The sequence below is a fragment of the Octodon degus genome, unplaced genomic scaffold (assembly GCF_000260255.1).
Source record: "Octodon degus isolate 3935 unplaced genomic scaffold, OctDeg1.0 scaffold00125, whole genome shotgun sequence".
NCBI lineage: Eukaryota > Metazoa > Chordata > Mammalia > Rodentia > Octodontidae > Octodon > Octodon degus.
This window is the reverse complement of record NW_004524701.1, coordinates 8273396-8285614: the sequence shown is the minus strand read 5'-3', so window position 1 is coordinate 8285614 and position 12219 is coordinate 8273396. Positions and strand designations below refer to the sequence as shown.

At 36.1% G+C, this 12219-nt stretch overlaps 2 protein-coding genes across 2 annotated transcripts in view; one reads left to right on the top strand and one right to left on the bottom strand.

Annotated features, from left to right (window-relative positions):
- The window catches only part of LOC101583574 (alcohol dehydrogenase class-3), a 16456-nt gene extending 15934 nt beyond the window's left edge, over positions 1 to 522 (top strand). Inside the window, exons 6-7 of the mRNA XM_023700606.1 lie at positions 3 to 141; positions 271 to 522. Of these exons, the coding sequence (XP_023556374.1) occupies positions 3 to 141; positions 271 to 295 (164 nt within the window). The 3' untranslated portion in view covers positions 296 to 522. The remainder of the gene's footprint in view (positions 1 to 2; positions 142 to 270) is intronic.
- Positions 523 to 7611: 7089 nt separating this feature from the next.
- The window catches only part of Metap1 (methionyl aminopeptidase 1), a 117080-nt gene continuing 112472 nt past the window's right edge, over positions 7612 to 12219 (bottom strand). The window contains exon 9 of the mRNA XM_023700605.1: positions 7612 to 9246. Coding sequence (XP_023556373.1) covers positions 9080 to 9246 — 167 coding nt within the window. The 3' untranslated portion in view covers positions 7612 to 9079. The remainder of the gene's footprint in view (positions 9247 to 12219) is intronic.

Here is a 12219-nt window from a genome sequence, read left to right as displayed (position 1 = left end):
AGGATGGAAGAGTGTAGAAAGTGTTCCAAAGTTGGTGTCTGAATATATGTCCAAAAAGATAAAAGTGGATGAATTTGTGACTGGCAATCTGCCCTTTGACCAAATTAATGAGGCCTTTGAGCTGATGCATTCAGGGAAGAGGTAAGTTTTTTCTTAAGTACGTAATATTGAATATAATAGTAATTCGGGGTTTACAAAAGAGGGTGAAAAAAGTTGTAGTGGTCATTAAAGATTGTCATTCAAAAATCTGTGTATTGCTTTCTTTTACAGTATTCGAACTGTTGTAAAGATTTGAATTCAAGAGAAAAATATGTCCATTTGTAACCTCAGTCTTGTGACCTGAAGGGAACAGCTTGACAGGCAAGGAGATCTTCCAAGTTCACATCCTCTGAGACTTTTTTCAGTTATTACTCCAGGAAATAGTGTTCTATGTGTAGGTAGTTGTTACATCTCTGTAATGAAGGATAAGGCTTACAATCATAAATCTGTTTTCTAGACTCTGCTTTTTACATACACACTTTAAGCTCATTCTAATATCTGAATACAATAAAAATTTCTACATTTCTATATTGTCATGTGGTACTCATTTTCATAGTGGTTCTGCTCAAAGAAAAGGTAGAAGAAATCCAGCAGGGCTTCCTCTTAAGCTTGTCTCCATTGTTCCTTATATATGAGGAGCACATGAGAAGGTATGGCAAAAATTTGTGTTCACAAATATAAAAATGTATAACATTTTAAAATAACATCACTCCAATTCTTATGGTTGCCAGTTTGAGTTTACTTTCTATCACAGTTATATTCATGCTTAGTTGGCATTAGTTTCCTTAGCCTTATAGTTATCTCCTTCTAAGATCCAGTGTAAAGAATGAGTTTCCCAGAGGACCTTTACTATGAGGATTCTTGGATCATGGGATTTAACTAAAGATATAAAAAAACTTTTCTTTTAAAAAAAAAGACTTTTATAGTACATGATCTTGGGTAAAATCTAGGATGTTGTGCATGTTGCTGAATCAATTTTTTTTTAAATAAAGGAGAGATAAGCACTGTGCTAAAAATTTCCTATGTGCATAAATTTGTAAACAATTTTATCTTGTTCTAAATTAGAATTCTATCATTTTGAAAGAATTGTGGGGAAATTTTTTAAAGTTCAGATTGCTTTCTTGAACGGAGATAAATAATCTCAACACAAATGGCTATTAACTCCCACTGTATTTCATGAAAACTAATAGGTATTTTTTTTAATTTAAGAATCTTAATTTACTTAGGAAATTTCCCTTGGCTTAGCAAAAATCTTACCCGCATTTCCATTTTTAGCCTTAATGGTTTTTTGGAGTTTTTTGAGACAGGATCTTACTATATAGTTCAGAACAATCTTAAACTCACTACATAGTACAAGCTGGCCTCAAAAATCACAAGATCCTTCTGCCTCAGCCTCCAAAGTGCTAGGATTATACACATGTGCCAACACATCTAGCCCTGTTTGGCTATTTTGTTTTCTTAGTTAACCTATCTAAGAACACTTAATGGAGAAAGACACAAGTTTATTATTACATGCACAGGAAGCTAACAAAGTAGAATGTATGGGATAATGGAGTCATTTGGGAACCAGTTAATGTACATATCTTATAATGAAGATGGCTCTAAACAAAATATACAAGAGCTACTTCATTTATTTTATTATACTAAGCAAAATTATACTTACCTAGTAAATGATTTTCAGAAAGGAAACTTTCATCTTGCATATACAGAATGACTCATAATTTTTTCTGCTTGGCTTGCAGTCTGCCCAGTAGGCTGATAAAGTCCTAAAATTAATTACTTGGGCTTAGAGAAATACTGCTAACACAGAAAAAAAACAACTTTAGCATTCAGTTAATTTGGTTTTAATTACATGCAAGATCAGACTGTCAGCAAATATTTTTTTTTAAGGAAAAGTTTAAAAAACTTTAAAACAGCTTTTTTGATAATAAAACTAAACCAAAGCAATTGTGCCTTGACAACAACCCACAGGACATACATCCACTACACATACAGGTTTCTTTTGGTGGGATTTTATGGAAACAAATTGGGCCCATAAGCAAATTCATTTTTATCAAACTATAGACACTGAGCAGAATTCCATGTGTATGTGGTGAATACCACACTTCTGGTACTAGGAATAGAACTCAAGGCCTTGCACTTGCCAGGCAGGTGCTTGTGGCACTGAGCTACATTCCAAGCCCTTGCACATACTCTTAAAAAGAAGGCCCAAGCTTGGTGATACATGCCTGAAATCCCTCTCAGGATTACAGCACTGAGGAGGCTGAGGCAGGCGGATCACTGAGACCTTGAGGCCTGCCTGGGCTACACAGTTCAAGGCCAGTCTGAACTACATACCCAGGCCCTATCTCAAAAAACTAAAAGGAGAATCCACCATAGAATCACTTCCATTTTAATGTACTAAAATATTCTTGACTGCCAAAAATATCAAGAAATATGGCTTAAAATGTTAATCTCTTTATTGTACATTTTAATATTATTCCTTGGTCTTATCTCAGAATCACACAGGACTAAAGTACCAGTTACAGTTTTAATAGCCCAAGTCATCTGGTGTCCTGACCCAACTACTGAAATAAAGCAAATGTGCGTTACAGTCACATTATATATAAACCGTTGCTAAGTTGTATCAGTGTACCATGGACCCATGACTTACACACTGAGTTCATTTACAGGGGCTGGTTATAACTCAAGTTGGTTGCAGTCAAGACTATTTTTCCCCATAAGAAACCATAGAAATATCCATAAATGTGTTCCAAACCTCCCAAAGTAATTCTTGTAACTTGTCTTAATAAAAGTTTGTAAATGTACATAATTTAGCAGAAATACCAATAATTTTCCTAGTATATTCACCAAAATATTATTAAAATGTTTCAGTTAACCAGGAATAACAATTTCATAACGTACTCACCACTCAAGTTGACATCTCTGGCCTCCAGGAAGAGAGGATAAAATGAAAGTCTGTCATTATTTGGATGGAGAGTCCCCTTGCATGAGAACATCAAGAAGCTGGCTCTCTGGTGTCTTTTCTTTCCTTAAGTCTATAGCTCACTAGGACCTGCTTCTGACTCAACACTTTCAAAACTAAAAAGTCATCTAAGAGTGCTTCTGTCTTTTAACAGTGCTCTATAGTATGACATCACATTGTCATTATGCAAATGAATACAACATCTGGCTTTTTCTGTCTAGATGGATCTTCTCTATCCATTGTTTTCAGGATTTTATTTCAGAAGAACTTTGGCACAATAGCTCTCCCTTCAGAAGGCTCCTCAGCTACCATTCTCTGTTGTTCAGCCAGAAGTTGCTCAGGTTCCTCTGTAAACAATTCCTGAGTGTTCCTCAACATCACCACTATCTACCTGTAAGCCTATGGACTCTGCTATAGTGACATCATCAACCAAAGGGTCAAATGAAGGCTCAGGGTCCTCTACACAGCCTTCAAAGTCTCCTGTAAAATTTTAGGCCATACTTTGTTCCAGGCAGATCTCAGTGTCCTTACTGGCCTAGAATTTCTCAACCCCACACAGGAGAGAATGCTGTAATGTTCCTTTCATAACTCTACAGGTTAAATCTGTATCTGAGACCATCTGAAAGCATTTCAGAACAGTTACTTGAAGTTAGCGATGCTGGTCCACTGGCAGCAGTAGAGGAGTTGTATTAGTTGGGAGGAACTTGGCTGAGCTGAGTGGGAATTCTTCTCAGCCAGTTAATTCTTCTTTCAAATCTTGTGGGTGAGCAGAAGCATTGTCCATGATGACAGCCTTGAGTGGTAAACCTTTGTCCTCTAGATATGTCTTAACAGTAGAACAGAAAGCCGTCCCTGATCCACTCAGGAAAAAGTACTCATTAATCAGGCTTTTGTGTTAGATTTCCATATGACTCCTATCTTATTTATGACTTTGTTTTCTGAACACTAAGAATATCAAAAGTGATAGACCAAGGGAGGCTTTATCTTGAGGTCACCACTCACATTGGTATATAGCAATAAGGTTAGACTGTCTTTCATAGGCTTATAGCCTGGCATTTTTCTTCTCTCCCTGGATAATGTATATTCTGGGCTTCTCTCCTCCCCACCCCCCGAAAAGGCTAGTTTCATCACAGTTGAAAACTTGAGAGCAAAAGCAATTTCTGTTATCATTTCAAAATGGTGTATGTAACTTTCAGAGCCCTTTTTTCAGCAATGTTGGCTTTACCATGCTTAGTTACAAACCCCAGTTCTAGATTTAAAATAGTAAAACTACTCCTTATTGTATGAAATGTTTCACCATTATCACTTGATGGATTACCCTTTAGGAGATCTGCATTTATAGTGCCAGCTTTTTTCACAAATTGTAGACTTAAATGGCATCTGGCTTTTATTTATTCACAGTAGCTAAGTTTCTCCCTCACCTAAAACAGAAAATCATGTCTAATTTGACACTTCTAGCAACACTAGTTTCCTTACACTGTTGAGATGGTAGATTTCAATATGTTGTACATATTAGGAAGATCAGTCATGCAAATGCCACTCATACTACTCCACAGTTTCTTTCAATTGTGATTGCTTTCTTCCCTTGCCTTCCTTCCTCTGCTTCTTTTCTAGCTTTCCAAGGTCATTCTGATAACAATAATCAGAGATTATATAATAAAGCACATCCTGTACACAAACACATGTGTCTGGGTTTAGACTGACATAGGCTTCCATATACTTTTCTGACATCACAAGTCTACAACCACACAAGCAGCCAGCATTCAGATCAAGACTTTGATCATTAAGCCAAACCTAAAATTCCAGTCATAACCCAAGTTGTACACATATGACGACAATCATAACTTAAGGGTCCACTGTACAAGAAGTCCACACTTTTTCTCGATAGAAAAGTGTGGGCCACAATACATGGTAAGCCTAGAACATCTTATTTTGCCAAAATGCAAGGATTCAGCAGTTCAAAAGACCCAATGTTGAATTGCTTAGATGTGTAACAATTATAATCATGTCTATCTCCTCATGTCTATCTCCTCTTTTCTTTTGTTGCAGCAGTAGAGATTAAAGCTAGGGCCTTTACTGTGCTATATCCCCAGCCCATTTTTATTTGTTTTTATTTTCAGGTAGAGTCTTGATAAGTTGCCCAGAATGAACTCAAGCTTGAGATCTTCTTGACTCAGCTTGCTGTCTTTACATTTTAAAGTATGATGCACCTTCTTTCAAAAGAAAGGTGCTACTGCTCAGTAGTAGAAGGCTTCCCTAACATGTGCAAAGCCCTTCCCATACAGATATGAAACAAAGATTGCAAAATAATAATTACTGAATATAGGTAAATGATACATGTTATTTAGACTTTACTTTTTTTTTTATTTTTTTGCGGTACTGGGGGTTGAACTCAGGACCTTGAGCTTGTCAGGCAATCGCTTATTCTGCTGAGCTATCTTCCCAGCCCTACACTTTTAACTGTACTATAAATTTGAAAATTTTTCCAAAAACTGGAAGTGAAAAAAAAAAAAAAGAAAAAAAATTTTAAAAGGAAGTGACTATTTTTAAGGGAAGAAATACATTGTATACACTATGTACATCTGGAGGCTTTTGGAAAGTAACTCACCCTGCTACAAATTTAAACCAAAGTCAATGAAGAACCAAAACTGGTAACAGGACAGGCTGAGGAATCAGACAAACTACTAAAGATAGCAAACAAACTACTAAATCTAGAGGATCTGCCCATCTCCCTGGTCGTGGTCCTCTCCATGTGTTTAGAGTTAATAAAGGTTTTCCCTCCCAAAAACAAAACAAAACAAAACAAAACAACTAAATCTCCTTTCACCTATTTAGCTATGTAGCTATCAAACAGTATAAAAGTGTTAGTGAAAAGGTTCTAACCCTACAAGTCTATTTTACCTGGAAAGACACAGAACAAAGGGCAAACATATTTATCCTCTTAAATTATTACTCCAAGGGGGTTAGAGAACTTGCAGGAAAAGAAGTTATCTTAAAAGTTTATCTTAAGTATATGCATAAACTTACTTTTAAATAGCTGCCAGAATGATGAAACTAGATGTTCTGTTGCCTAAATCTAATAAATATGCTTTAGATAGAAAATGTCCCCAGAAGTCTCACATTCAGAGGTAGCAGGCACACTATACTCATCACTGGGTTAATTTATTGATAGGTTCACAGCTCAAAAGGATGGTCTAAAGAGGTGGGGCCTAGTTGGAAGAGGTGAGTTCCTGGGGCTTCTTGTCTACTTATTGGCTACCATGTCTGCCTCATAACCAGCCAACCATGGACTGAAACCACTAAAACTGTGAGCTAACCCAGACCTCCTCTTCTCCTTTAAGTTGTACATGTCACCTATTTGACAAAATGAAAGAATAATTTACAATCTGATAGACTAGGGTCCACATTGTTTAAAAATCCTGTAACTCAGTGATGTCCCAAATTTTCTCATCAAGGAGATTATGGGGCCACAGAGGAATGTGTTCGATGATGTAGAGTGTTCCTAAGGAGAGTCACATGGAGAGAAAACATTCTCTCAGGCTTTCACAGAGAGCAAATTGGTCAAGCAATGGCCATGACTCTTCCACATGGCTGACACTGACAAAGGATCTACAAACTGCGGTACAGGGTTTCAGGCTACATCCTGAGGGGTTTTGACTGACCTTGGCAGATACAGAAGTTACATTTCTTGTTATATAGGTTTTACTTTATCTTGGCTTTAACTATCCAGCAGAAAAGTAGAAAAACGAGGTATTAAAAAGTAAAGCCATATTAATATGCTGAGCTGTGAAAGGCTCAAGTCAACAACTTTTGACATTGCAAGTCTATGGATAACTCACTACTATTATGGACAACTCACTACTATTATGGACTACTGGACTATATTGGAGTATTTTGCTGAATTCAGGCACCTATAATATTTAAATGGCAATGGAATGCCCATCCGACAAAACTAAACAAAAAAGGGATATAAATGAAGGACCATTCTGTATCTGTATATACAAAATAGGATAGATATACAGCTACTTTCTCTTAATTCAGTGAGAAGGATTTGTACTAATAGTGTTTGGACAGGATATCATGTCTGCATCTTGTACTATGAATAACTACTAGGAAGACAACAATATACAATGTATTAATTATTGAAACTGTCCTACTAACCTACTATTAGTTTTGAAACTGTCTCAATGCTATTTATTTCTCAAAATTAATTTTAAAAAAGTGCCCCCCCCAAAAAAAAATAATTTCTTTTGGAAATAAAGAATTTGAAATTAAAAAAAAAAAAAAAAGATTTTCCTTGACCTTAATTTCTAATAGGAGACACTGAATAAACCCATAACTGTTAATTCTACTCTCAGAATATAAGATGTTCCTCTACATATTTGTGCTCTCAAGTCTTAAAAGCTCTCAAAAATATGGTTGCATCTCAGATGTTGCTGACAAATTAAGTACAATACTACAATTATGGCTATGGCCACTCCTGAAAAGGCACCTGTGCTCAAAATGATCACGAGTTTGTCTTTAATTATGAAATCTGCCTTTCCATTTTCACCAATTCCCTCTGAAATCCCAAACAAAATGAAGCAAAGTTAATGACTACCGGGCAGTATAATTATTTAAAATTTTTAATCTCCCTTTACACATTATATTAACATTCATATTACAAGGCATTCCATTCACAAATATTACAGTTCGATAAAAACTTTACACACATACCCCCAAATGTTTATGCCAGATTTAGTCACCTTACTAAATCATTAAAATAATAATAGTAATGAAAACATTATCATAATTCTCAAAGCAATGGTCTGAGGCACTCTGGGAAAATGTTCTTTTACAAGTAAAGTACGTCAGTGGTATGTACCAAATTATTAGAAAGTCATCAGACACCCAGTAATCAAGTACACTCTACTGTCTACTGATGACTTTATGACCTATCTTCAACATACACTTCTCCCTGAATAACAGTTGAAAGAAACATAGATACTGGGCAACCATGGCTGTATCTAATGAGGTTCTCCATTATGAATAGGTGGTATGTATATACAGCACACCACAGACGGCATTATCCCTACGTAAGGTGATAGTACTCAGAAAGTTCCTTATCACTATTAAGTTTACTAAATGTCAGACTCTCACAGCCCCCTGATTTACTGTGCTGCCAGCCAGGAACATTTTAGAACTCTTTCCCATCATCCCACAGTGCAATCTCTATCTTTTTTCATTGTCTCCAAGGTATGCCCTCAAAATAGGGGAAGTAAGGGGGTTTTTCCTCTCCCATTTCTAACCAATAGAAATCTGAAACAGTTGTGCATTGTAAAATTCTCATGCCTTGCAACATCAATCAGCACTTGGAATATAGTCATTTTTGCCATAAACTAGACTTCAATAAATTTGATATGCTTCTGAACTGAATCTTACTACAGTCATCTGCTGACCCAAAGTCAACACTGGGGAGGTCTCACTGAATGCTTCCCTACACACAATTACATGTATAAACAATTAGCATGAAGGAGAGAAAGGCCAATTCCCAATTAGAAATTAAGTCACTACAAACTATGGATCCATTTGTGACAGCAAATAACACTGCCAGAGCAGAATTAACCTAAACCAAAGGTCAAATAGCATTCTTAATTATAAGGAATTTAAAATGTATACATATACATTTCCACATATATATAAAATAAAATTCTGAAGCAACAGATGTTGCTAGAGTTTCAAAGATTTTCATTTTCAATATTCACTGGAAAGCAGCTGGCTCCTGATGGCCGGTCTGTGGCAGTGCTAAAAGCTACTAGAAGCAGGTTTAAGTGAAAATTGCTCAAGGAGCAAATGAGAAAACAGATGTTCTGAGAATAGGGGTTGAGGAGAATACTGAAAGGAGTGGAGCAATGTTTCCTTTATTCTTCTTCAGCTTTTTCAGACTCAAGACAAGCTCCTGATAACACACAATGCTGTAGAACATTCTTATCAAAAGAAATTGATAAAAAAAAATTGCCTCTTCCTTTCTGTACGCTCAATAAAATGCATAGTACAGTAAAAAGGTATTTTTGAGATGTGTCATCTTGGGAGAAATTAAAATTGGGACATGAAGTGAGGCCGTGTACTATCCAGTCGCCGGGTCAGGATCTCACAGCCAGTGTCTGTTACCAGCAGAGTATGCTCAAACTGAGCGGAACGCTTTCCATCTCTTGTCACTGCAGTCCAACCATCTGGCCAGGTTTCATCCTGCCACCCACCTTAAATAAACAAAAACTAGCTCTCAATCTCATCACTCAGTTTGTAAACTAAATTCTTCAGGAAAACACATACGAAGCAGAAAACCAACTAGAAAATTCAATATTAAGAAGCCTATCAGGGTTGGGGAAATAGCTCAGCAGCATAAGTGCCTGCATGGCAAGTGCAAGGTCTGGAGTTTGAGCCCCATTACCACATACATGCCAGCCTGGAACTGGGCGTGGTGTTGCATGCCTGTAATCCCAGCACTCAGGAGGCTGAAACAGGAGGATCACTGCTAGCTCCAGACCAGTCTGGGGGCTACAAAAGTGAGCACAGGGCCAGTTGGAACTATGTAACGAGACCCTATATTCAAAAAAAAGGAAGCCTATTAATCTTTCCATTGGTTAGCCTTACCAAATTCCTTGGGTATAAAACAATTTCATAATTTTTGTATTTCCCAATGTAAGACAAAGATGGTATTTCCAAAAAAAAAAAGGTACTGGATTTCCTTTTAGAAAATATAATAACACTATCCATCATAGAACCATGAATAAAAACATTAATAAATTTAAATAAATTAATTAAATAATTTAGCATCTGACTAAATGAGAGCCAGTGTTGGTATCATATAAACTTCGGTACTTTTATTGTAACAATTCATGATAGGATGTTTAAATAGCAGGCACACAATCAAATGGTAAGAGATTATACTGCTACATTTTTATAAACTATACCCCTACAACCAGAAAGCTAGAAAGAAAAAAACGAGGGCTGCTAAGAGGATTAGAAAAATATGATGATGAAAAATGAATTAAAAAGCTGAACTAGTCCCACCCCCTGGCACACTAAACCAGCCCCCAAGACCAGGCGTGGTGGTGCATGCCTGTAATCCCAGTGATGTGGAGGCTGAAAACAGAAAGATCACTATGAGTCCATGCTGCATTGTGAGACCCTGTACCAAATGCATAAAAAATAAATAAATAAATAAATAAAAAAAAATAAAGAAACTGAAACTAGAAAAGGAAGTGAAGGTATAGTGAAAAGCTAACTGAGAAAAAACAAAATCAAATCCAGATGTACAATGAAGAGAAAGTAGGAAGGGCCAGGGAGATGACTCAGTAGAGTAAGTGCTTCCCTGGCAAGTGCAAGAGCCTGAGTTCAATCCCCGGTTCCAGCAAAAACAAAAAAAAAAAAAAAAAAAAAAAAAAGAAAGAAAGAAAAGAGAAAGAAAGCAGGAAAATAAAACCCCTAAGAATCTGAGACAGAGGTAGAATGAGAAAGGCAATTTGACTATAAATATGTAATACAGACTTTATTTCAAAATTAAGATGTCAAAAAAATCAATATATTCTTTAATGAATCTTTAACTGAAATATATTACTTGCTCACTGACTCAAGCAAATCCTGGCACATACTCAGTAGTCACAGTTAATTAAGTTTTGCAATATTGTATCTCACGTTAAAAGGAAAATTTGAGACAGTTCAAAAAAAGTTAACATGCTTTCTTGAACATTGAAAAGAAGAGTAAATAGGTTATTTTTTAATGTAATGATCATTATTTACACAAATGATCTTAAAACATTACTGCTTTTTGATTTGATAAAAACAGGTTCTATAACAAAGTTAAGCTAAACATGCTTGGCTACTACTCTTAGAAAATTGGAGACTTTCTATTGCAGAGCTGGGATTTAATCTGATAGAGTTACACTTAAATTTCTCTGTTCTAATCTGATTATCTCAACTAGTTCTTTAGAAAGGTATGTGCTTACTTTTGGAAATACTATATTATGTCTCACCAATCACATACCATTTAATGAAAGTATACAACTACATAAAACTTTCTTCCCACTGCCTTTCTTTGCACTGTTACCACACCTCTCACAATTGGATTCTTTTAATCAGAACTTTATTCTTATTCTGCAGTGACAAAAGAACACTACATCTGTCCTTAAAATAGGTATTTTATAATAATATAAAATTCTTAAGGGCTGCCATTTTCATTTTACAAAAAAGGTAGTAAGAATTAGGTTAAGAATGCCTCCTGTGATGCCACTTCCTAGTATCATGACTTTGTTTTACCTATTCTTTCTAAGTGTGGGCTAAATTTAGTGATTCACTTCTGAGGAAGAGAATATGGAAATACTCTCAGGATTAGGCAACAGAAAGACACAGAAAGAAATATCCTTTTATATAGGGCTAAAGTCACACTGCCCTACTATAAGTAACTCATTTTGCATCATGTATACCCAACAAAGAACTAGCAGAGAACAACCCAGCTATTTTCTCACCTACTGTGAGATCTCAGTGATGAGCCCTGGTCCTAATACTAAGCCTCTGACCACTGTCATATGCCTGTCATAGAATCCGAATACTGTGGACAACTATGGCTACATTTGTTGGCACTGTGCTTTTTGCACAATTCTTTGCAATGCCACAGGGCAATATGATGGAAAACTCAAGAGAAGGAAGCTCAAAGGCTGAGAGTCAACAAATTCTGACAAATAAGTAGGCAAGTGATCTGGGCAAGCTAGCCTCTGGAATAATCAGATTGCTCAATATAACATTTTGCTCAATTTCTGTGCAGATTTAAATCATATAAACTGTGTTTGCCTCAAAGTAGACAGCTCAACAAATACTTTCCTTTGTGACTCTTTCCTTCCTATGTCAAACAAGAACTACAGATGACACAGGCTCCTAACAATTTGATCTTTATGAAGTGACCAGAAGTAAATTACTTCAGTACCTACTGACAGCAAAAGAATCACCATGTAGAAAATGTCACCTTGATGCCAACACTTAACAATGTTGTTAACAATTCTTCACATTTAAGTATGAGATGAGATAAGCATGAATGAAGAAAGCAAGCAAAATGGACTACTAATCTGATGATTAATTAAAAATAAATAAAGGGGCTGGGGAAGATAGCTCAGTAGAATAAGGGCTTCCCTGGCAAGCCCAAGGGCCTGAGTTCAATCCCCAGTTCCACCAAAAAAGAA